Raw genomic sequence first — 25,824 nt, 5'->3', positions numbered from 1 at the left:
TCTAGTACAAAAAGGGTTTATTGAAAAGTGCATGTTTTCACAGACCAACATCAGAAGCACAGTCCATGTACAGTTAACATTTCAGCAAGACGTACAAATCGGAATACAATCAAATATATTAAAATAGTTTCAATTACCAGCATTGAAACAGTTTTCGGTATTAGTGCAAAAAAGGCAACCCAAACAATCTGCGGGACAGTAGCTGAGAAGTGTTTTCCCCTGTTTACACACACACAAAAAAAAAAAAAAAAGGACGACTGGAGCCAGCCTCTGCTCTCCCAGCGCGGAAGAGGGCTTCGGTGTCTTCACTCCGTACACAGATGTTTCCTTTTACATTCAAAACAAGAACATAATTAATAAATCAATGGCACAAAACAAATCTACACACCCTTTAGCTTTGAAAGCTCTTAAACTGAAAACCACAGACCAACAAATTGTTTATCGAAAGTCCACTGCTAATTGAAAGCCTTTTACAGTATGTGCTTTGGCATAATTTCAGTGCATTTCATTTCGGACAAGTTTGCTGCTACTGTGTGTTTAGTTTTGGGTGTTCACCCCGGGACTGGCAGCTCGTTCCATTTGTTTTGAGACTATATTGATTGAGCTTTGCATTCTCTAGTCTTGGCTTCAGTTCTAAGGGTTTTTCAAAGAAGTTAACTAGCGACTGTTCAGTCAAGAGGGATGCTAAAATATGTTCAAAAGAGACAGTCCAGTCCCCTTCAGTCACAGGTGAAGGCTGAGAGTCTTTGTGAGGGGTCTTCACAGTGTCGGTAAAAACAGCGTCCTGGTCTGGAGCAGAGGCCTCAGGCTGCAAGTCCTCCGTGAACTCGTCTGACCCGCTCCCCAGGCTGATGCTTCTTTGTCCTACTTCTCCGATCTGAAGTAACAGCGTGGTCACAGTGGCAATGGCCTGATACAAGTCGTTCTCCTCTGGATCTTCGTGAAACATGCTGTACAGGGTTTTGCAGAACTGAATGAACTCCCTCTGTCAAGGACGAAAAAGACCGAAATCAAGCTACTGAAGGAACAGCCACCCCGTGGGTAACTCGGGAGTCAGGCGAGGGCGCCGTACTGCCGAGGCAGGCAGAATGCTGTGTGTTTAGATGCTCGTTTAGAACTTCCGTCTGCTTTGAAAAAAATACCAGCAAAGGGATTTCAGCCCCCAGCGACGCTAAGAAACCTTAGTGCTGCAACTCAAAAAGGGAACGGAGCAGAAAAAGTATTCTGCTGCCTTGACAAAGGAGAGCAGGGCCTCCCAGGTAACCAAAGGGCAAGTGAGATCCAAGGCAAGGGATACAACCATTACTGGTGGGAAGCTGGTGGCTGTTACACAGCACGGGTTAGAAGCACAGCGGCCATCCACAGGCCTGCAAGCAACTTCCCTTCTGCTGTTTCTCTCCCATCTTTCCCCAGCTCTTTTTCTTCTGCTAACAAAATATTACGAAATGTGTGAGCCTTCAACTTTCAGGCAGTCAGAGGATGGCTAACGCAGGGTGGAAGGGACCGCAGGAGGTTCACTCAGGCGATGCCTTAGGAGACATTACGTGGTCCTGCTGAGCTGACAGCTTAGGGACGTGCCACCCGTTCAAAACTACGTAGCAACGCCGGCACAGAAGGGGTTCTGGGTGTAGCCCCATCTTTCTTTGCGTGTCCGTGCATTTGTTTGGGTAACATGGGACCCTTTTCCCTCCAGGAGATTTCCTTACGCCAACAACGCACACAAAGCTCTACTGGCTTTAGGGAGGAGACGGTAAGATGGCGAGAGCCTTCAGCTGCCTGACTTCATGCAGTTCAGTCAGCGTTTGGCTAAGACAGGGCAAGTCCCAGTTGGTGACGGACTAAGAAAGAAGTTACCGGTTTGGTGGGAAAAGAACAGCCACGTGCATTCTCGGGAATTCTTTGTGCCTAGCAGGGAGGCTTTTTCCAGCCTGCCTGAGCCTGTTTTCCAGCCTGTGACGCTGCAGGTGAGGGTCAGCCTGAAATTCTTTCTATTCACCAGCCAGTCTGAGGAGAGGGAGCTGCTAGAAAGGCAGCTGGGAGTTCTTAAACACCCGCTCCCTGGATCAGAGGAGCCCAGTCCTCGACACCTAAAGGACTGAATGTAAGCTCAGGCTGAAGTTACGCTAACTCAGAAAGAGCTAAACTGTTGTATTCGATCATTTCATTTTTCAGTACTCTCCACTTCTTTAAATACAAGACTACAGCCTCTAATGCACATACCTGGCTCATTTTTGGCAATTCTTTTTCCGTTTTAGTATCCTTTTCTTTGGCTAGATCCTTCAGCATCTGCTTCAACTGCTTTTGGTAATCTACTGCATCACCTTTTTTGCAGCAGACACAAAAAGGAGAATTAGTTTTCAAGTCTGGAGTAAACGGACGTTTCAAAATAAACCCCAGAGAGCAGAGATAATAAAGTAGGGTTAACAAACAGAAAGTTGGTTATCTCACACGCGCACACATTAAGAGAACCACTTTGGCCATACCATTTGATTTTCCAATGACTAGTGGTCTTGAAGTTGACAGCAAAGGATTCTTTAACGGTGACTGGCTGTCTCGTTCATTTTCTGTGAGAGCTGTCCAAAAAACAGTGACAAATGTAATGATTAATCCTTCGAATGCTGCGTAATGGTTATTTATGCTTTTAAAATTTACATATTTGAAGAAAGCAAAATAACTGGGCAAAGATGTTTTTTCAACAGTACTCCGTTAAACCATACTGTAGAATTATGTTAATGTAAATAAGACTGGTGCTGCAGTGAGAGCTGGAAGTCTGCCAAGAATGGCACACTTAATTAAAAACTTTGCTCAGAGGAACTGCCGCAGAATTTTGTCACCTAATCAGAACTGGATCAAGAGATGGTAAGGAGATTTCTACTGTACACAGAGTACAAGCCGTCCAAAAATGTTATTTCAGTTCATACTTTGTCTAGATGTAACCGTGTCATTGGCTGCAAACGATGTCTGAACGCAGCAGACGTGAGCCTTGACATTGTGTAGTAATTTCGGAACGCGGTGAGCATCGTTACAAACGCACATCCTATATGCTCCCAGCTGAAGGAAGCAAAGCAGCGTTGTTCATTAAGCAGCCTTTTTCCAAAAGCTTTAAGCAAGAGACTTTTAGGGAAACTGAGGTATTCATTCCCTTTCAGACTTCTTACCCGGTGGGATATGCAGCTTGTACAGTAACTTTATCTTCTCATTCATTTCTCCATTATACATAACATCTGCAAGGAAAAAAAAAGAACAAGAAGGAAGTGGACCAGAGCATTTACTTCCACAGTTTAAAATAAATCAGGCATCTCTCTGTGCACAAAAGATAATTGTTTTCATGGACAATACAGGAAAACATATGGCCAGTGTATTACATCGGAATATTTTAAGTTGTGCCTGTCAATAAGGAGCAGCAGGTGACAGCCATCTGCTTTGGTCTTTGTTCTTATAAAGGAGACTGGGAGCACCCAACCCTGTGGAGCTTCAGTTTGAAAATGGCAAGGAGGATGGCAGTGAATCTAGCAAAGGCTCTTTGCTGCTGCAGATTGACAGGAACGCGACAGGGCAGAGACAGAAAACTCCCTTTGGGGCCACCATATTCTTAATATTTCTCCCCTTCAGGCCTTACTGATGTTCTATAGAATAAGCCCAAAGGAGATAACTACTTCACATGTAATACTATTTATATTTTAAATGAGCAGTGGAAATGAGATTCTAAAACTTTCCAATACACTGAAATACTGTGAAGAACTTTTTTTTTTAAATTTAAAGTTATATCCCTCTAAGAATCAAATAACAATATAACACAAGGTGCCTTGGTTCACATTCTAAAAAGCTTAAGTGGCGAGAATCGGATTTACTGATTTTTACTGAAGCTATTGATTCAGTTTTTTTCACTTGGGGTCAGCCAACCGTTGAGATGTGGCACTTTCTTCTTCAGCCGTATTTTGGGATGGGCAGGCTCATCAGCTGGTGGCTTCAAGGCCAGCCCTAGTGCAGCGCTCAGTCCCTGCTGGCCACATTTTTTTTTTGTTCTGCTTATTTTCAGCATACAAAGCAGTTGGTTGTGTAAGATGAAGTCTTCAAGAAGCAGTTACAAAGAGGTATACTGCGTTTTCAAAGGTATACTGAGAGCAACAGTCTGGCAGAGAGGATTTTCTAGCATTCCACGCGTACCCAAGTATAATTTTAATTCATAAAATATTTTCAACAAAATTACTGTTGTCCAAGAAATCAAATATTTTTAAAACAATATTCAATCATGTCCTTAGGCTGTTTTTTAAATCTAATCGACTTCAGGTGATTGGAAGACAAAAAATTAGCAAAGGTCACTGGTTAGGCTAATGACAAGCCCAAGAAGACCATCTGCCCGCATCCTCCCCTGCCAGTTATACAGCATTTTAACATCCACGTCTCACCCATGTGCACCCCCTGGGCTCTGCCCACCTTCCACCCCACAGGGGAGCTGATACCTAAGCAGCTGGCGAGCCCCTTGAATTCAATCAGCCGGTCCATGTTCTCATCCAGGAGCCGGAAGGTCCTTTGGGCGAGGATGTCGGTGTGCTCCCCGCAGGTCCAGGGCGAGACCAGCCTGTACAGGTTAGCGAACTGCTGGGCATCGATGCGGTACTGCTCGGCGTACGGCCTGCTGGGGTCGTGTCGCTCGACGACCGGACTCGTCGTTTCCCAGTAACACCTTATTAAATGTTCCCTCTAGGAGAAATCAGAGGCGGGAGAGGGGGGATTGCTGCGTGCGGTATCAGAGAGAGCGCATCCAGCAGACAAAGGCATTCACATCAAAGTGTGCTGGAAATGCTCAAAATTCTCTTTCTGTGAGGTGTTATAATGATAACAAGGCCATCCCTGGGAGAAAAAGCAAAGTATGAATCTTTAATTAGAGCAGCCAAGCGCTCTCCTGATTTCCAATGGATAATTAATAAATTTGAAGGGAGACTGGGCAGGTTCCTGGAAGAAATTCCCTGAAGGCTACTGAAACTCAATTAGCCCACATCTGGCCTGGGATGTCTCTAACTAGCCAAAGGTAGAGAGCGTCAGAGAAAATCCAGGGCAAGCATTATACAGGCTTGACCTGCTCATTTATTCTCTCTCTGCATTTGGATACCGTACTGATTAGTCTTCCCTTAGGGACAAGCTGATGCAAAACAGGGAGTCCTAACAAAACAGGCTGTCCTGGGGGGAGCAAGGGAGCTAATGAAAAAGGAACCACCATCAAGAAACAAAATGAGGAAAGGTGGAAGAGTGCAAGCCAGTCAAAGCTCAAAAACAGAGCAGCAAGGAGCGAGAGAGAAGCACTGCAGAGCAAGCCCCAGCAGCATCGTCTTACAACCACTAATGGGGGGAGGATGCAGCTGCTCTTGGCCACAAAGCTACGTAACACTAAGAACGTACCACAGTCATATTCTCAGTACCTAGTATTTACAGCTACAAACAACACACAAAAGAAATGGTCCATTAAGGGTGACAATTACATACTTGGACCTCTAAATCAAGTATATTTGTACAGGCTTAGATGTCCCTGTCTCCAAATAACTTTTATAACAGTTCTATCAACCATCAGCTTGACAGAAAGGAACTGAGGTAGAAACTGCTTTTAGTTGTAAAAAAAAATAATAATTAAAACTATTAGAAAATTGGGAACAAATAGCAAGGGCAGAAGTTCACAGGGATATTTCCCCCACGGAAAACAGGGTCTGCCTTTAAAGAGCACTAAGACAGCAGGACTTAAAAGCACTGCAGAGCTCCCAGTGAGCAGAGCTACATATTATTTAATTTCTTCTGCATATGAAAGTTACCAGAACCTGATTTCTCATGGACTATTTCCAAGCAGCAAGTTAGAAAGGAAACTGAAGCAACTCTCCTTTGAAGGATCAGTACATTGCCATTTGCACGTCGAATCCTGTGTGCAGTTTTGGGCCCCTCACTGCAAGAAAGACATTGAGGTGCTGGAGCGTGTCCAGAGAAGGGCAATGAAGCTGGTGAAGGGTCTAGAGCACAGTCTTTTATGAGGAGCGGCTGAGGGAACTGGGGTTGTTTAGTCTGGAGAAGAGGAGGCTGAGGGGAGACCTTATCACCCTCTACAGCTACCTGAAAGGAGGTTGTAGTGAGGTGGGGGTTGGTCTCTTCTCCCAAGTAACAAGTGACAGGACAAGAGGAAATGGCCTCAAGTTGCGCCGGGGGAGGTTTAGATTGGACATCAGGAAAAATTTCTTTACCAAAACAGTGGTCAAACATTGGAACAGGCTGCCCAGGGAGGTGGTGGTGTCACTATCCCTGGAGGTGTTTAAAAGATGCATAAATGTGTCACTTTAGGATGTGGTTTAGTGGGCATGGTGGTATCACGTCAACAGTTGGACTTGATGATCTCACAAGTCTATTCCAACCTAATGATTCTACGATTCTATTCCTCTTTAACAACTGGACAACCACAGAAAGGGCAAAATGACAAGATCCCATCCGAATAGTACTGCCCAGGCAGAGGACACAAGGTCCGAAGCGGCACTGCAAAGCACCAGCTAGGAGTTACACCCAGGCTGAAGCCTCAAATAGGTGCATCCCCTGCTTTTCAGGGAGACCAACCTTGAACAAGTCATACAATTCCTCTAAATCTTCTGGAAGAATGGAAACATCTGGGATGACAACTCGGAGCTTAAAAAGAAAGAAAAAAAAAACATGTTAGTGACTATCTTTTCCTCCTGTCGTCACTGACACAGGCAGGCCCACGAGCCCCGCAGGGACTGTGTTTATGTGGTACAGCTGGAAACTGCAGTACTGAAAAATCTTTGCAATTTTTTCCCCTTCTTTAGGTTCACTGCTTGGACAGATCCGTGAAAAGAGAAATCCCTCAAGGGCTATTACAAACAAAGCCGGGAAGTCCCTAAGCTACAGGCCATGGAAGCATCCCATCGTGCTCGCTCTCTTCTTAACCTCTTCCCCGAGCATCTGCCTAGGGCCACCGTCAGAGACAAGGCGCTGGGCTGGATGATCCTGCAGTTGTTCTTAAGGTTAAAGTCAACCTAGAAAATAATGCACTTGGCCGCAAAAGAAAAACCAAACGCATCAGCATCCCAGGAAAGAGCTTTTTCCAGAGTCAGTAATGATTCTTCCTTTTTTCAAGGTCTGGCGGTGCCTTTTAAAAAACGAAAGCCATCTGCCTCCAGAGAGGAGGTGTTAAGCTGCCTCAGTCAAAGCAATACCTTACTCACCACATTTTGCTTGGTTGTGTCTTCGTGGCTCTGCAGGACACGGATTCGGTGTTTGTAGCGCATGTGCTCTATCTGTGCCACAGAGTGGTCTCCAAATTTCTACATGGAAGGAACAGAAGTTTATTATTTTTATAGTATTTTATGATATTTGTATTTCTCATTTACTGAAAATACAACTTTTAAGACTCCTTGAAGAAAAGGCATACCCAGTTTCTAATTGATCTGTCACTGTAGGTATTTATACTACACCTAGCCTTGTGCATTTGAGCACTTAGGAAATCTGTAAAGATGTGTATTAACTTTCAAACCATCCATGTGGAATTTAACCTTTTTCTTTTTTAAAATTCCATCTAAACCGACCAGTGTACACGGAGCAGTATTTTACCTCATAGGAGTCATGAATCAGGTTAGCTATTTCAGTCACTGGGGAGGCTTCTTGGTCGTCGCTGAAGAACGCGTGGTGATTACCAATAGGTGGCAGAGGGCTCTCCTCGTTTTTGACATGCTCTAAAAACCTGAAGGGAAGACATAAAAGCAACACAGATTACTCTGCACTGTGCTCTTCTCAATCTAAATAAGCAAACAAGTCTTATGGCTCAGACTTAGAAAGGTTTTCAGGCTGCTAGGCTTTTGAAAAACGCCTTCACGATTACTCATCCAAAGAACGGCAAGCCAGCCAAATGACTAAATGCTGCCCAAGGAAGAAAACTTCTGTCTCCTTGAAGTCTGGAGCAGGAAGCCCGTCACTCTAGGGAAGGCACGAAGAGCAGCAGTAAATATTGCACATTGACGCAGTCGATGCATGTCGCGGTGCTGGCAGGAAATTTCACAGGACATCTACTTGTCTGATGTACAAAGCCCATTGTTTAAGGCGGACGCCGCGAAAGCAGCAGCAAGGTGACACAGAGGGTCCCGCTGGTGCCTACCGAGCGCCGTCGGTATCACAGCGGCACCCAAATGCCTTTGTTTTACGGCAGAATGGTCCGTGATGGAAGGAGCACCACGTGGCCGTACCTGCTCAGGATCATCAGGGCCTGCCCATCGTCCTTGCTGTTACACAGATCCACAGCGTTGGCTTCCAGTATGGCCAAGCCCAGCTGGAAAATGGCTTTGATCCCGTCATAGAAGAAGCAGTCCACAACATTCACAGCACTTTCCAGGGGCATGATGCTAAGGAAAAGGGTAAGGAACCATGAAAGAGAGATGGAAGCTAAGGTTGTCAGATCCTTCATATGTTCAGCCAGCTCTGGAAGTTGCTCTTTTATAAGCTCTTCGAACACTGACTGGTCTACCTGAGCACCTGCAAGTCATAAAGAAACAGTATTAGCGGGGACTGACACAGGAAAAATTATTCTTTAAAGCTGATGATCACTGTCTACTGTCAACTCCAAGACTGTCTTAAAATTTAAATTGACAAGATACCCACTCATCTACAATGAAAAATCCCATTATCCTCGTGCTGTGATCTCAGCCCCAACCCTCGTGTCCGTAATCCTTACTGTACCACTTTCTGCAAAAAGACCGTGTTGATTCGGCTAAGGGCCTTCAGAGTGCAATGAAACAGGAATAGCAGCAGCTGTTGTTTTCAGCTAAAAGAGTACATAATAATTAAGTGGTAGCGAAAGTCATCTTAAAGCATTTTACTGTTCGACTTGGGATCCGTGCAATGAAAGTCTGACAGTACACATTCCTCTCCAGTGTATGCACTCAAGCAAGTGGGCAGTAGAGCTTTCGTTCTAAGTGAGAAAATATAAAAGATGGCAATCCAAATCTACACACTAGGCTATGGCTACACACACTAAGCAGGAAGAAAAATACTTACACAGAAATATATGTGCAGATATAAATATACACTTACATGCATATATATCTAGATATAAAGAACAAAAGATTTCTGCAATGCCCAGATACACGCTTTCCTAACTCTCCCACCCAGTCTTTCCAAGAGGAGCAGATCTGGGCTCTGTTTCAGCTCTGTCAGCAACTACTGTAGAATCAATATAGTTTCATATCGCTGAAGTGCCTGTGTCTACAAACCAGACCAGGGGCTTTAACCAAAGACACTAGAAGTTAAAAATGTTCCTGAATACAAAATGCAGTTAGCTTTTCAGTTATTTTGTCTTTCCTTGCAAGTTATTTAACTTCTTTCCCATAGTTCATATTCTGCTAATATTAGGAGACAACTTTAATTGCTATGAAATTCCTGAGACATACATATATACCCTTAGCACTCAAAACTTCTGTCGTCCAAAAGCAGAATATAACCTGGACAATTTGTGGCAGAGAGCCAGTATCTTTTGGCTTTGCATCCAAATCATAAAAAAAAAAAAAAAAAACCCACAAAAAACCCAGCTATGACATTTCTCTTTCTTAGAACTTTTCATATCAAGCCACAAAGAGCTTCTGCTGGTGGGTGAACAAACATTACAGCACCACAAATCAAAAGTAAGTGCTCAGGGACAAGTAAAGAGCTTTTAAGAAACACATCAAGCATGGTGCTTTGCTCTGAAGAGATAGCCTTCTCACGTCAGATGATCATAAATAAGACGGGTAAAGAAAACAGAGGAAAAAATGGACTGGGGCTGGCTACTCAACAGAGGGCTGGTTTTTGTTTGTCATTTTTTTGACAACCTTAACACAAACCATTTAATAGCCATAGTTAACATAGACAAAAAAAATAGAGCCAGTTTAAGGGGTACTTGAAGGAAGACAGAGACAGATAGGCAGACAACATGTAAAAAAGATCATTCTAGGTTCAGAGGCAGCATAGGAGAGACTGGCTAAAGCAGTGCAACGCTGCCCAGATCTTTTGCAGATCATATTATAATGAAGTGTTGACACTGCAGACGAAAGCCAAGCAGGTGTATTCAAAGTGGCTTTTATGACCACCTTTTCATTAGGCTCCCAGAAACCAGGATATCTGAGCAACTGATCCTCTAACGTATTATAGCATGAAACCATAATGAGGTAGGAAAACACCAGAGTATCCATTTAAAAAATGATGACCCAAGATGCAAACTAAATGACATCTCCAAGACTGAAAAGGCAAATCAGAGAAATGAGTGAGGTTTTTACTGTTTCAAGAATTATAACAGCAAGATGATGACAGTGTTAACAGATAAAGCGGGGTAAGATGGCCTGCTGGTTTATGGAGAGGATGGAAAAGTCATGGTGACATGAGAATAGGATAGGCATGATCCTTGCCTATCCACTCTTGACCCAAGTACAACTTGTTCTATCTTGCAGCTATCCGCTTATAATTTCTCCTATGCATTGCAGAAGGGAGAAGGATGGAGGGAGTTCCTGAAGGAGGAGATAACAGGTGTTAGCCCTACCTGCAGGCTTTTCCCATTTGCAAGCAGTGAAATGATGAAAAGGCTTGTGAAAAGACAAGAGCGGTCATAGCTGGCAAGGCTGAAGGAGGGAGATGGTCATGTAATAACAGTAAAAACGTTGAGTAGGACTGAATTGCCTACGTTTTGAAAGCAAAAATGTAAAATAAATAAGTTTTTTTAAAATTCTGAATGTCATAAAGAAAAGGCCAAAGAGAAGATGGAGCTAAGAAGGCCTGGAATACCCAAGGCCATTAAGTCAGTAGCTGTTTTGACCATAGAGATCACTGGCTGACACTGAAAAAGAAAAGCACAGTGATGGGTAGCAAGGTCAGAGATTACCAAAGTTATAGAGAGATCAAAATTTAGACAACAGTGTTGGCAGTGCAGACAAAGACGAAAAGTTGGGTCTTGGAAGTGTTATGTAGGAAGAAACAATACAAAGTTTAGAGAAGCGCTGGTTGCAAATCAAAAAAGAAGGTCAACTGAAACGTGAAGCCAAAACCACTAACTCAAGCAACAGGAACGAGAGGAGTGGCAGGGTGGAGATCAATAGCACCGATTTGGGCACGCTAAGGTCTAGGGTAAATGAAAGCTGCAGAAGTAACTGCTCAGTGAAGCAACCATGCTGCAAAACTCCTTGGCTGCCGTTCGACTAGGGGGAGCAGGGGAGCTTCTGAGCTGAAGCCCCTGGCTCTTTGCACTGTGGTGAGCCACAGCAGTACCTCTTCTACAGTCACAGTACTCCTTCCTTTGTGTACAGAGGACAGGAAAACCAGAGAGACAGGACAACTAAACAGCACTCAAACAATGTAGGCTGCACCATGGCAAGTGACAGGCAACATACAAACCCCAAGCAGAACTCAGGGCAGCAATATGGCCAGCCAAGGCTGTTTGGGTGTGGAGAATGCTACTTAGGGGCAATAACCCAGCAAGCACCAAAGTCATCAGTAACTCAAGGCAGGCTGATGGTATCTAGAAACACACAAGGACAGATAAAGCTGTGTTTCTTTTTTAATCAAGGAAGGAGACAGACAAACATGGAAGTAAGTCATCAAGATAGCAGTTTAAAGTCACGTTTGGAGACAAGAACCAAAATTCTGACAAGTGGGACAGTAACAGTGCCCAGTCCACCAGATGAAAATACCAATGGCATTCAAAGCACCACAAAACATCGTAAACATCCAGCTAACTTTGGAATAACTCTGCTTTAACTGACCTTACCTGCTGGTTCAGTGACAAGACAATAACTGTGCAGTGGCACAGTGTCAAGAGGGAAGTATAACAATCCCATTCTCCAAGCAAAAGGCTGGAAATCTTCTCAGATGTCTCCTCCTGCTCCCCGGGCAGCACAGGAGTGCCCACACTATTTCTACTTCCCAGAACCACTACCACCAGGGATTTCCTGCTATCCTCACCTCCTCACAAGTGACCCTGATCCCTCCCTTTGCTACAGTGATAAGTGTGATGGCAGATAGTGTAATAGCTAAAGAGTAACGTTAGCATTAAAGAGGGAAAAGCTATCAAACACGTCCGTAAGAGGAGGAAATAGTGACCTCAAAGAGCAAATAGACTCTCTTGCATGCATACCTGCAATTACTGCGTCAAGCTCAGCCCCTCTCTTTCTGTGCATTAGGCAGACGTTTGCACAATAGTCTTAAAAATAGTTGCATTGCAAAGAACAGGAGACATCGCACATGCAGTACAAGGCATGCACTGCAGAGGGACTGGGCTTCTTTCTTAATGCAGCATCTCACATTCAGAGGGTTTTGTACCAGCCCTCATTACCAAGGGCCAGTTTAGATGCAAGCCTGTATTGCTCCAGCAGCCAGGCAATGCAGACAGGACAGATCAGAAATAACTACCCTAGCAGATCTTTCCTAAATTCATCTTAAACAGCTCAAGTCTCTAATACTGAGCGCTCCTAACCACAACACGCAAACTCTTCTATTTTTACCTAACAGGCAAAGCACCACCACCTTCTGAACAACAGGAAAAAAAAGACAAACTGTTAAAGTTGAGCATATATTTATAGTTCTTGCAGTTCAAACCCTTCAAACCAAAACCAACCCTAGCTGGAACCTGAGCAGCCACCACTGCTGTCCCTACTCACCCAATAAGTTGATGGATCACCTCACCTGTGTAAGGTCTGGAGCTCAGAAGACCTTGAGCATTTTACTCACCCCAGTACCATTCGCCTGCCCCTTCCCAGTTAGCAAGAAGTGAGACACAAGCTCACCTATCACTCTGTGGTTGAAGTAATCTGGCAGCATTCGCTCACACACAGCAACCAGCAGCCAAAAGGCTTCCTCCTCTTTGGCATACAACAGCAACACGGACGTCAAAATATTCATAGACTTAAAAGGGCAAAGAAGAAAATAGGATTTGTTAGTGACAGCAAATCCTACTGACATACAGCCTACATTGTGGCTATTTTTAAAGAAACAAAAGTAGCCTAATGTGATGTAAATAACTAAAAAAAAAAAACAAACCAGCAAGAGAAAGGTAATAGACAGCAAATACATAATTGCAACCCAAAAGCATAACAAGTTTTTCAAGCTTTTGTACACCGCTTTTCATAAAAGCAATAGGAAAAAATGGAGAAAAGCACAGTACTGGAATTGCCCAGATACCAAGTAGGTAACTGATAGTGCAAGAGGTTTTGGGGCTGCTTTCCCCCCTTCCTGTAGCTGGAGCGGTCTGATGTTAATCAGAATTCAGGGAGCTGCACAGAAGGTAAAGTTATTATTTTAGCTGGCCAGCTGGGCAAAGTACTTTCATAATTTGTCATCAGTTTTGGAAGAAAGGGGCAGAGCTTTACTTCATTAAACCTCTGCCCCAGTGCTCTATGTGAATCTCATCTGTGCAAGCCAGTTTACTTTGCACTGTCTCCAAGTATTGTGCAAGAAACGCACTTTCGAACAAACAGAAGCATCAGAAACATTCTTTTTCCCTCCTTTAATTCTAAATGCAGTTTGCAAATTGCTGAGGGAATACTTTTGTTAAGCCTATGCACTTGTTTTCTAGAGTAAATGCCATTTAATATCTAAAATTATGTATTTTTCATAACTAAAATGACATTATTTATCAAAACCACCATTAAAAATACTCCCAAGAGAACGACAAAACTGAGAGAGTGGAAAAAGATAAAAAAGCAGCGAGCATTATCCCACTGGGAGTTTTTCACCTGGCAGTATCCTATTTTGGGGTTCCTGTGTGCGTATGCTGTGAGCACCCTTCTCAGGGCAGCTATCCCCGTCTCGCTCTGGAAGGCGGGGTGCTCGGGCAGCGAGCGGTGGAGGTCACGCTCGATCTCCTCCGTCGCCATACAGCACTTGCCCATGGATGCCTCCACCAACTGTACGTAGTAACCAGGGTGCGAGGTGAGATCCGTCACGGCGTCTGAAGGCAGCAGGAAGAGAGAAAGAGGAAGACACAAGGGGATTAGGATGACGCTAAACTTAGTGTTGTGGGAATTATGGCTTGAAAGGCCGTAAGCAAGATGGTTTTCCCTAAGGTCCTTGAATTTAGTGAAACCTCCAGACCTAAAAGACATAAAGCCCTAGCAGAACATGTGTCTTGAAAACAAAATAAATATCAGCAAAGCTTATATGATGCAACATCATTCAAAACACCTTAATATCGACATTGAACAGAAAACTTCCCCAGCAGAAACTATTGCTGGGGCAAAGGTACTCAGTGCTGTTCATAACCTCGGAGGAGGAAAAACTCCACATGAAGGAATAATTTTTACAAATGTTTGAACACGTCATAAGACTGGATTAAGGACTAAACTTGAGATCATATTGTAGGCACATTCTGTCTTTGCCAGATCTGTCGAAGAAAAGAGTTATTTTTTCCATCTCTGGTTTCTATCACCCCTGCCAACATTCAACAAGAAGCAGGAGCAGGACTGCTGATTTTAAGATGTCATTATTTTGCAATAATTTGATTTGTCTAGGGTAAAATCAATATTTATGCTACAATCTAATTGTTGCTTGAGGATGATCATTATTTTATGAAAACATGACGTTAATTCTAAATTACACAGACAAAGAAGATGTTATTTCAATTGTTCTACACATCACATCATGTCATCCTGAGATAAAATTTTTTACAGACCTACCTAGGAACTTCCTTGCGCTTATTAGTTCAGTTCAGATCATCTCTCTTCTATAAGCAGTATCATAAGCTCCACGTAAATGACATTTAATTGCCCTTGGGAGATTTCTTCCCTAAATGTTTTGCCATGTTCAGAATGAGATGATGCCCACAACCAACATTACTAAGCGTGCCCACCTGAGAAGAGCAGCCAGAGTTTGCCTCTTAAGGATTCAGGGATTCCCATAGCAACAAGTTTTCTGATCTTCTCTGTGCGGAACATGCACACAGTCCTGCCATATTCTACAAAATGGTCATCCCACAGGCTCTCCTTGATTTGCTCCCTAGACTGGGAACAAGACAATCTCTTTTAAAAGAAAAACCATGTGCCTGTGAGAACTGATAAACAGAAACGTTTTACATATTAGAAATTCTGCAAGGTATTTCCATTACCAAGGGAAATGGGAAGTCTGCTCTAAGGACTACAACTCTCCCCATTTTGCATATGCAATTCACTGCACAGGGAGACAAATTATAAATATCCACCATAAAGAAATGGGGTGGGAGGGAGAAGAAAAAACTCTAAGCAAATAGAAAAGTCGTTATCCCATATCTAACTTCTCCAGCCAGTACAGAGTTCATTTTACTGAAAATGATTATGTGTTTGAATGTCATGCCAGCTTTTTAAAACAAACTCAAAAACTCCTACAACTTCCCCAAATGTTACATACCTTTCCAAAATCAAGGCCCGCCATTCCTGACTGATGAAAGTCTGACCTTAGTGCTTCTGCATTGAGCAAATAACTGCTCTCCTTTCCACATTCGCTTCTCTCCTTGCCTTGTGAAGCCTCTGTTCCCAGATGTGCAGGCTCACCGTCCCTGAGCACGCATGTAGATCCAAAGGCAGGACTGTTCTGCAATGCAGAATCGAAGTGGTAATGATGGAGAAGAGGCTAAGAACTACGTCCTCAACTGTCTTCAAGAAACAGAGCTGTGTTAGCCTTTGCCTTCTGCATCAAAACCTTTCACACCTTTCAGGAGGAAAGGCCTTACTCAAGACTTTATACAAAACATCATTCATTTGTATGTCAGGAAAAGGGCTGGTACTTTAAAATAGAAGTTTTAAAGTTTGTAAATTCTAAGTGTCCTTAATGACAAAGTACCGAACAATCTTGTACTTTGACTAGGATTTGAAAAAGAGATTCAGAGAACAATTTAGGTTGGAGGGGGCCATCTTTTTCAATTCTCTGCTTAAAGCAGGGCCCCTCCGAGCAGGTTGCTGGGGATTGTGTCCAGTTGAGTCGCTCCAAGGAAGGGGAGTCCACAGCCTCTCTGGGCAGCCTGGTCCAGCTCTGCCCAGCCTTGAGGGGCAATCTCTCTCTTTTTATCTATTCAGATTTTCCCTTGCTGCATCTTGAGACTGTTGCTGCTAGTCGCTCAGCTGGCACCTCCAAGAAGAGTCTGTCTCCATCTCCTCTGTAACTCCCCATTAACTAGCAGAAGACAGCTCTCATAAAGCACGTGCTCCAGCCCCTGACCATCTTGTAGCCCTCCACTAGACTGACTCCAATTTGTCAGTGCTTTTCTTGTATAGAGTCAAAACTGGACACAACAGCTGATCAGCCCCAGCATAGTAACATCCCTTGACCTGCTGTTTACAATCCTGTACAACCCCATATGCTGTTAGCCCTCTTCACTGTAAGAGCACACTGCTGACTTATGAGCTCAACCTGTTGTCCACCATGACGCCCCTGCCTGTTCCACACGGCTGCCCTCCAGCCAGCCAGCCAGCCAGCCAGCCAGCCCCCAGCCCCTCCTGTTGCACAGGGTTACACTGCCAGGCTTCGCATTTGCTTTTGTTGAACCTCATGAGGTCTCTATCAGCCCATTCCTCCAGATCGCTGAGGTCTCCGTGAAGGGCAGCCTTGCCCCCCTCCCAGTGCGTCAATCACAACCATGCTGTGGGTGTGCTCCATCCCATCAGGCAGGTCTTTAAAGAAGGCATCAGACAGCACCAGCCCAAGTGCTGGATCAATCCCCCGAGGAAGGCGGGACAACAGACCAAGGGATAAACATGTTGAATTCATAACCAAAAAAAAACCCAGAAGTTCAGCACCTGGTTCTTATTTTGCAAGTTGTTACACTGCACTGGGTTGCTGGAGTTGACTTCTTTTAGCCTCTGAAGCAGGTTTTCCACCAAAGTATCCCGGTCCTTCAGCTCAATGAACTGAAAGGCTGTCTTGCTCCTTATGCTCACAATGATGGGATTAGGGAGAAGGCTTGTGTCCTCCATCTTCTCTATACTGATTACCTTTTCCAGAAATAACAGAAATCACATTATGCACCACATCCACAGAAACGTCTTCAAATATTCCACATGTACTAAAATGTACAGACACAGCATTCAAATGTATACACGCTTTAAACATGGTTATTCATATTGTCTTTCCTTGTCCAGACACACCCTACCACCTGAAGTTCACAGTCTCTTTAGACGCCCAAAGCAGGCACCAAAAAAGTATCCCTGCTGCCTTTTCTTTTTTTTAAATGACTTTGCATCCTGCTTCTGGGGAGTGGACTGAGGGGAAAGATAAGAAAGGGGAGTATGACTAAAACAAGATTTAGAAAAGGATCAACTTGATCAAATTCTGGGGGATGGAGGAGGAAATTTACTTTCACACTTCTGAAGACAGGGGAAAACAGTTTTCAGTTGTTTCCAATTAAGTACGTAACATTGTTCTCTTATTGTTTTCTGTTTCTGTAACAGTGGTAGGTAAGTTGCTACAGTTAGGATATCATTTGGATATTACTCTGTTATTAGTTGAGGATGAAAGGAAAGCTTTAATTAAGAGATCATAACAGCCTTGTATCCACAGCAGATCAGGCAGGTGTTTGCTGACAGCTTCCTTCTCCTCTTCTACTCCCACCACCTTCCCATGCGCTTTCCTTCCATTTAAGTAAGTCTCTGATTTCACGGAAATTTGGCAGCTTGTCACTGCATCCAGAACACCCCCTTTTTCTCTCTGCCCTACAGCTTTGCAAAGTATTCACAGGTTTGCCAGAGTTTGTCTATGAAGGGAAAGCTTCAACACTTCTAAGTGTTGATCTCAGGAAAGGGAGCTTTTATATTGCTAGAATAGGTCCAAACTGAAGTCTCCATCAACATCAAGCTAGACATACGTGTTTGTGGAGCTGGGACAGGAGCCCTGTCTGAGTCTTGGACCGAGCAGACTCTGCTTTTGCAGTGCTCTGTCCTGCTGCGTTACCTGTTCATACTTCAGTTTGAGGATCTTGTTGAATCACCCATATTTTTAGGAACTGACGCGCTAATGAGTCCCAGAATGAGCTTTGCAACAATCCTGTAGGTACAATACACACAAGCATCCTACTCTTCTTCATCAAACGACAGTTTGCAGATAAGTCAAGTGACAGTGGATGCTTAAGGCAGAAAAAGGCAGATAAGGACCCAAAATGAAACAAACAAACAACTCTACCTCTCTAAGTGGGATGATAACATTGCAGCAGCCATTTTCTTTGCTGGCAAAACAGATATAACTGTCTGAAGTATACATCCTTCCCGCTGTGTGACAGCGACTAAACGGCGTCCAGAGAGAACAGTCTACAACTTCGTGCAGCTTCTCCTTCCTGGGCAATCTGAAGAAGGCCCGAAAGAATTCATTCTGCGCTCTGGCTTCAAGATCCCTTAAGAGAAAGCAGTAAGAGCGAATCACAAGACCCTGAAAGCCAGGACATTCAGTGCAAGGTTTGCTTTTCTTGTTAGCCTCACCAAGAGCAAGGGATACAGAATAAAAGCACCGTGCCCAGCAATCTTTGCTGCCTATGTGAACAGACTGATAAAAGACTGAGTTTGAAATACAAAAAAAGATGCATTATCAATACTTGCTTGTTCAACAAAGAGGTCAAAAGCAACTACTGTAGTGACTAGGAAAGGAAAGGATACTAATTTAAATCAGCTGGTTTCGGGGGGGTGGGTGGTAATTATTTCTTAATTGTGCATTTTCTATCTCTGCTGTACGACTTTCCAGCCTCAAAGAGTTACAGATTTCAATGCCCAGGAGATAACTAAATCTTTCATCTGATGAACACACATTGAGCAACAGAAATTAGCTTTATGTTCCTTGTTTCTTTTCCCGGTAGCATCATCAACACCACCCCGGGGATTTGCACTTGCACCCAAAAGCAATGCATTTGCTCAATCTGTACTTCTGAAGTGGTCAGTAATAGAAGAGTTAACGGTGGTGGCATTTACATCATCGCATCCTTGACTTGAAGAGGTATCAGCCTCTGAAAGCCCTCAGAACAGTTCCAAAACGCAGGTCACTTACAGACTCCGTTGGGAATAACAGCACCAGCTACATTCAGTTTGGACTTTGCTTCCTTCCAGTCACCAATCCACATTTATGTGGAGAGAAAAAGTTTAAATAAATGAAGGTTTCATTACTGAGCTATGGTTATACAGACTTGGCTTTGAGGATTATTTTTTTCCCTCCTCTTTTTAATGAAGAAGTCTGCAGCAATTTAGAGAGCTACGCAATTACATTATAAACAGGCCACGGCTATTAGCTCACCAACAGCAGCTCCAGAAACATTAGGGCTTAAATTCTATCATTGTCTTTACTACAAGTAAATTTTTCCAAACATGATTCACCTTAGGGGGGGAATAAAAAAAAAGCTTGACTTTGTTCCATTGAAAGAATTTAAAGCGTGGGCTGAAGCATAACAGGGAGTGGTAACTTGGTGCTGTAAATCCTCTCTCCGCTCTTTCCTTCACCCTCCTCTTCTGCAGATACCTTCCCCCTACCTCAGCCCTGCTGTTTAAAAATGAGTTGAGACAGATGAAGCCTCTGCTTCAGTAAGTAAATAAATTGTTTGGGCTTTTTTATTTCAGTTTAATCCATACAGAAAACTAAAGCCGTGTGAAACAGGGAGGGACACAATCCAGAACAAACTGAGACCTGAGAAGGGAGGATCCATATCTGCAACCAACAGAAAAGACAGAATGCGCTAGACCAGCATTCCACCGCAGTTTCCTTCTTGGGCATTATCTTCCTTAATAATATTATCCACGGAAAACAGATAAATAATCTCCTGTTTTTCACAAAGAACAAAGAGAAACCCTCTTTGTGAAGGAAGACAAAAAGGTTGCTCCCGAGTTAAAATTCCACAGCGAGAGCAACTCTGATAAGTGCCCCCAGCGATCTGCTATTGTGACAAAGCTGGATCAGGATACGGCTCCTAGTTAACTCACCACTAAAATATTTTCCATTTCTGCACAGCACAGATGCATGCTGCTGATAGCATCTGCAGTCAGGTCTGGGTAGAGCTGTGCTCTCCTGCTATTGTGCTGAGAAGGTAAGACCCTCTCTGCATCTACTTGACTGCTAAAATTTCTATACCTTTATGTGAAAAGAGGCATTATATAGAAGAGTGGGACCTCTGTTGGGGCAGAGCTTGTCCTTTATTTAAGAGTTGACTGTTTCTTGTGCTCCAAAACCTGCAGTTTCTGAGTTTTCAGGATTTTGCTGCACCTCTGGGGGCTGCAGGCTCCAGGTGTGGGGCCTTTCAAACAAGAAGCCACAGGTTTTTAAGCTGAAGAATGCCATTTCCTGCATCTAAAATTAAGGAAATTCACCAAGCACTGCATTCAACACCCTCACCTCGTACCAGGGGAAGGCTGCCAACTCCAACATCCCTAGAACTGCCCGTCCCCCCGTGACTCATGACACAGGGTGACACAGGGCCACCGCAGAGACCACACCGCAGCCAGGGCTACCCCACAGACAAGCGCTGAAACAGGAGCCAGCCTGCTGGCAGGAGGGATACCGGAAAGAAAAATGGTAGCATGGGGATAAAATGCTGTCAGCACCTACTGCTGTGGGCTCAAACTAGAGGTTTTATTAGAAAGTGGAGCACCGTGAAAGTATTTCCTGTTAGGCAGGCAAATTCTAGGGCTTAAAGCAATTGCTTCCCTTCATAAATACAGCCAAACAAAATTAGAGATGGTTAAAAAACCCAAACGCCAAAAACCCCACAAACGAAATTAACTCCTAAAACAAGACAGGCAATTGTTTAAACGTGATACAGCAAAGATGCAGCAACTGGCCCACATCACCAGGTCCCACAGCTTCCATTTTGAGTTTCACAGTACCTCCAATGCCGAACAGAAATGCAACCTTTCTACCTGCGGCCCAATCTGTTTGAAATTTTCTTCTCTAGCTTAACAACTTCCATGGTGGTTTGGTTTTTAAGCAAATGCAGCATACTGAACTGCACCTAAGAAAAAAAAGGAATGCTATTATTATGTAAAAATAACGTTTATCAAGTGTTTGCACATGCATCAGAAGACTAAAAGGCGAGAAGATGCAATTGCCTTGCTCCCTACTTTTCAGAAAATTCAGCAATTCTTTCCATGCACAGTTCCCGACTTGCACATTACGGGATCCTGGACTGCCTCCAACTCCAGCACTTCAAAGTGAATGGCAAGTCTGAACTGCGAGAACTCCTTGTGTGTGACCCCTTTGTTACCTTCCAAGAGTTTTAAATTAAAGGAAATAACACACAAGACTAACAAAATGCCTAAAAGTATCAGGACACTTAAAATGATGTCCTCACTGTCAAACGTTTTTCCTCCGCTTTAAATCTAACAGAAGTCAACTTGGCAAGATTTTAGCTCTGCTGAGTCACTTGCTGCCTATCTAAATCTAAACAGACTGGCTGACCCCTTGCTTTTAGAGACCAATCACTAGACTCTTCTTGCTATTCAGGCTCCAGAAAGTTACAGATTTTGGAAATAACACATCCAATGATACACCTCTTGTTTACTGGAAGAACAGCTAAATTTGTGTGGCAAGAAAGGCTTCTCGTAAGCCAGCCAGGAGAAGTTATCTGAGAAGAGCCAACATGGACTTGTCAGGACACATGTAAAATGAACATCATTCCCTTACATGGCAGGAATGCTGGACTTGTAGATGGAGGAGATGCATGTTTTAGCATTTTTTGAAAGTCTTGATGTTTCCTCACATGGAACTAATAAAACTGGGTTGAAGTGCAAAACTGTTGTACCAAGCCAATTCAAAAAGAGAACCCCAAAAAGCAAATCTCAAAGGCTCCCTGGTAAATTGGAAAGCTGTATCAAGAGGACCTCCTTGGGGGTCTGTCCTGGACTAGCTTCTGTTCAACGTCTTCAGCAGCAATTTGCACAATGGATCAAGAGATTGTTGTTATACACTTGCACACGATGTGAGGCTGTAGAGGCTAACGAGCAGAAGAACAAGATCAGACTCAGATTGATATTCGTAAACTTACAGGATGGTATGGAAAAAAAGTATTTTCAGCTGTACACCATGAGCTGCACAAATGCAGCATGGAGATCAACTCCACCGGCAGCCATTCAGCAAAAAGAAAAGACCTGGGGGTTACACAGGATCACAAGCTGAACATGAGCCAACAGCCCCGCACTCACGGGAGGAGGAGGAGCACCGCGCAGGGCTGCAGAAGTGCACGGCCACCAAGATGCAGCACAACAGTCCCGGCATTGCTGCAGAGATGGTCATGCTGATCCCGCCCTGGTCAGCACCGGCGAGGTGTCGGTGGCAATCCCACCACCCCATGCCTGCAGCCACTTGGGATAAGTGATGCATGTCCAGAGAGAAGCGAGCAGAATGGCTAAAATCAGGACTGATGAAAAAAACCTGACTGAACTAGGGCAGTGCAGTTTAAAGAAGAAAAGAGAAAGGAGGTGCATACCAACCTCCAAATACACAAATGATTGCTCTAAAGAGAGAGGGAACATCTGATCTTAATAGTACTGAGTAGGATAAGAAGTAACAGACTTAAAAAGCAGCACAAAAGATTCAAGGTAGACTTCAGAAAGACTTTTCCATGATAAGACACTGAAGTACTGGTATGGATCCTAATATTTCCATTACTGGATATCCTTATAAACAGGTTAGGCAATCATCTGCTACAAGTGACAGACAGAGATAATCCAAACCCTGCCTTTTGCCAGGCAGATACAATAAAATGAGATTCTTTCTAGTCACATCTTCCTTGTTGCTCAAGGTTTACAGCACTCTCTGAAGGAATTAATGCGGACTGAAGTGACATTTATGATTCAAGATACTTCAAACGGTTTCCGTTCAGCTTAGATCAGTGTTAAAAACGTTCTTTGCCTTCATGTGAAGCAAAGCTATCCTCGCTGGCAATTCACATTTAGACATGAAGAAAAGAAACAGAGATGGTTAAAGCCTGGAGAAACGTATCATACTTTTGAAACCCTACTGACAGAGGCACTAAAAATTTTAAATCGCATGTTCTGCTCTGGCCAATTTCCTCGCTACATTTGAGAAATGCAATGGATATTCTTGCATCCTGAAAGAGATGGAAATAAGTACAAGAAACCTATACCAGAGATTTTAGCGACCCTCCTATTAAAAAAGAAAGATTAGTTAATATGTTCCCTTAAAATTGTATGACACATACTATATCTGCAAGAAACGGCATTTGTAGTTATCAAACACCTCAGCTTTGCTTTGCTTTTTATGGCAATTAACTTAATTGTGTTAATAACAATTAACTTGTGTCACAGACCACGGGCCTAATCCCACAACCTCTCAGAGTCCCGTCCCTCCACTGCTCAGTAGGATGATCCCAAAAGAAAGCCTAACAAACAAAAGCAATCTACAGCAGCTTTATCAATTTGTCACAGCTGGAATAGTTCTAATGATGTGTGGATTACTGCTTTCATTTTGATAGACTACTATTTGCTTCCAAATCATACACAAGAATTAACAAAGACAGTATCGGGGGAAAATGTTGAGAGGAAAATAGTTGTTCTTGTAGTACTACAATGGCTTCAGGAAAAAAAGCAGCAACAAAAACTTCAAACACCAAAAAAGTTCAACCCCCCCCCAAACATGTTGGCAATAAAAACCAGTTTATCCACTATTCAAACTACAGTCTTGCTTAATCATGTTACATCAAAGTAGTTGCTGAAGTGTGACAAAGGGCACTAGAAACAGAAACTTATCCAACCACTACTTAATTCATGCACAGGAAATGGGATTTTGTCATCTTCCACGTTTCCATGTTTTCCTTTCTGCCACCTCAAGTTACAGCACATCAGCACAGGTCAGAGAATACCTTGCCCAGGAACTCTCCAGTAAATAGGTTTTTACCCTTCCTTCTCCTCCGCCCCCCTCAACTTCTTTTTTTTTCAGGTTGGAAGGAAGGAGAGAAAACCTGTTTGAATAAATGTGTGGGATGGCTTCTGTTGCTTGTTTGCTAATAGACATACTACTTTTCAAACATGCCACAAAGTACTTAAGAGGTTGATTCCCTGAGAGCCTCCTTATTCTAGCATATTTCTAAACTTATACTTTTCTTTGCAACTGGAATTTTAGATTCTTTGTAGATTTCCATTCAGTTAGTACCCCTGATTCAAAGACTATTTGGGGAAGTGATAATAATGAGCTAAAATCCAGCAGAAGCTGAAAATATTTTCCCCCATTTTTTTGTTACATCTCCTCTGGGAGATTTACTTTCCTTGCTTCATGAATCTGACTTTTCAGTCCAAAAGCGGGAGGAGGGTGGAAGGGTAATGAATGGAAGGGGGCTTAGGTGCAACCTATTACTGCCATTTTCTACATTAGTTAAAGTGCATATCCAACGTTTCTTGGGCCAAAAGCCTACAACGTTAACAACATCCAGTTACACATACATTGGAAAACCAGCTGTAGCTCTTGTGTTTAAGGTACACTGGTTATGTCAAAAAACCCTGCAAAGATGTTCGTGGCTGCTCACCACTGTGCCACCTCAAGTGAATACCTTGATGACATCATGGATGAAATCCCGGTGTCAGTGATTTCCTTATCGTGTGTACATATGAAATTGCAGAGAAAGTCTGTTTTCTTGTTTTAAACTCCATTCTACATTGCAGAAGTGTTTAGCCAAGATGTATGCCCAACACCACCGCAAAAATGCCCCTCGGAAACAATAACATGCCTACTGTACCTGTCTCTATTTTTTGGGAAAAAAAGATACTACGAGTTCCTTATGTTTTAGCCAGGAAGCAACACCTGGGTCACTCCCTTTATACCTCTGGCAGAGAGAGAGAAAGGAAGAACAGGAAAGGGTATGATTCAGGAGGGGATAAGTGCTCCACTCACACTCCATTCAGAAAAGAAGTATTTTAAACCAGCAAGTTAACCCTGATGCCCCAGGCAAATTCCAGTTTGGGCTATTCCATCCTGCCCACCTAAAATTCCTCTGGGCAGTTTCCCTTTCCCCTTCCCACAGCAGCAAATAAAACATAAGAGTTGTATATTGTACTACCGGCAGGGAAATAGTTATTAGTCTTCCCCCAAGAGCCCGATGCTTTTCTGCAGTGGGAGAAGAATGCAGAGATGCATTTCAGGGACGCATGGGGTAGAGCTGACAATAGCATATTAATCTGTTGCAACAGCCTGTGGGTTTTACAAGTCCTATAACTGCTTGCTGAGTTGGTATGGCAATCACATACATTCCATGTGTCAGATACGATCAAAAGCAGTAATTGTACAGAATTGATGGCACTAGGAAAGCCTACACGTTGCCAAAGTTATAAAGAAAATAATATTGCTCTTCAGGGAAGACAGAAAACATCCCTTGCTGCAATCTACCCTTCTATAGGGAATGGTACTTTTAAAACGAATGCACAAGAAACCACAGTGATGTTTAAGGGAAGAATATAAAATGGAAAAAAGTATCTTGCACACAAGTTATAATGCACCTATTTGATATACCATAAAATCTCTTTTGCGCCCAGTCAAGTAAACCTTTGCAATCTTACCCAGCTAACACAGCAAACCATAAAGCCCACCATCTAACCTCTGCTGGTACAACAACTTAGTTTTACCTCTTGGTAATCTGAGTAGGATCCTGCAGGCCTGGATCCAGTTCAAAGATCTCATTATCCAGTAGCCTTCGGAGCGTCACATCTGCCAGTTGCTCCATGATCCTGAAAGCCTCAGCGATATTGAGGAACGTGGAGAAGTCGCGCTCTTTATTTGGAGTGGTGACGCGGACTGTGTCGGTCATGAAGACGTTGGAGGTTCTTTCCAGCTTCTGGACCTCAACCCAAGGAATGATAAGTTTCACTGCCATCGGAGAAAAAAGTG

The 25,824-nt window shown here is 43.4% G+C and overlaps 1 protein-coding gene across 1 annotated transcript in view; it reads right to left on the bottom strand.

Annotated features, from left to right (window-relative positions):
- Positions 1 to 479: 479 nt before the first annotated feature.
- The window catches only part of TBC1D8 (TBC1 domain family member 8), a 50,068-nt gene continuing 24,723 nt past the window's right edge, over positions 480 to 25,824 (bottom strand). Inside the window, exons 5-20 of the mRNA XM_086482177.1 lie at positions 25,563 to 25,803; positions 18,142 to 18,349; positions 16,764 to 16,958; positions 15,379 to 15,561; positions 14,846 to 14,996; positions 13,734 to 13,948; positions 12,786 to 12,903; positions 8,229 to 8,514; positions 7,600 to 7,729; positions 7,215 to 7,313; positions 6,589 to 6,657; positions 4,464 to 4,704; positions 3,159 to 3,224; positions 2,484 to 2,573; positions 2,221 to 2,321; positions 480 to 985 (exon numbers count right to left, since the gene is read on the bottom strand). Of these exons, the coding sequence (XP_086338303.1) occupies positions 527 to 985; positions 2,221 to 2,321; positions 2,484 to 2,573; positions 3,159 to 3,224; positions 4,464 to 4,704; positions 6,589 to 6,657; positions 7,215 to 7,313; positions 7,600 to 7,729; positions 8,229 to 8,514; positions 12,786 to 12,903; positions 13,734 to 13,948; positions 14,846 to 14,996; positions 15,379 to 15,561; positions 16,764 to 16,958; positions 18,142 to 18,349; positions 25,563 to 25,803 (2,852 nt within the window). The 3' untranslated portion in view covers positions 480 to 526. The remainder of the gene's footprint in view (positions 986 to 2,220; positions 2,322 to 2,483; positions 2,574 to 3,158; positions 3,225 to 4,463; positions 4,705 to 6,588; positions 6,658 to 7,214; positions 7,314 to 7,599; positions 7,730 to 8,228; positions 8,515 to 12,785; positions 12,904 to 13,733; positions 13,949 to 14,845; positions 14,997 to 15,378; positions 15,562 to 16,763; positions 16,959 to 18,141; positions 18,350 to 25,562; positions 25,804 to 25,824) is intronic.

This window comes from Leptosomus discolor, chromosome 1 (assembly GCF_034619465.1).
Source record: "Leptosomus discolor isolate bLepDis1 chromosome 1, bLepDis1.hap2, whole genome shotgun sequence".
Lineage (NCBI taxonomy): Eukaryota > Metazoa > Chordata > Aves > Leptosomiformes > Leptosomidae > Leptosomus > Leptosomus discolor.
Note: the sequence above shows the minus strand (reverse complement) of the source record. Positions and strands in the feature narration are given on the sequence as shown.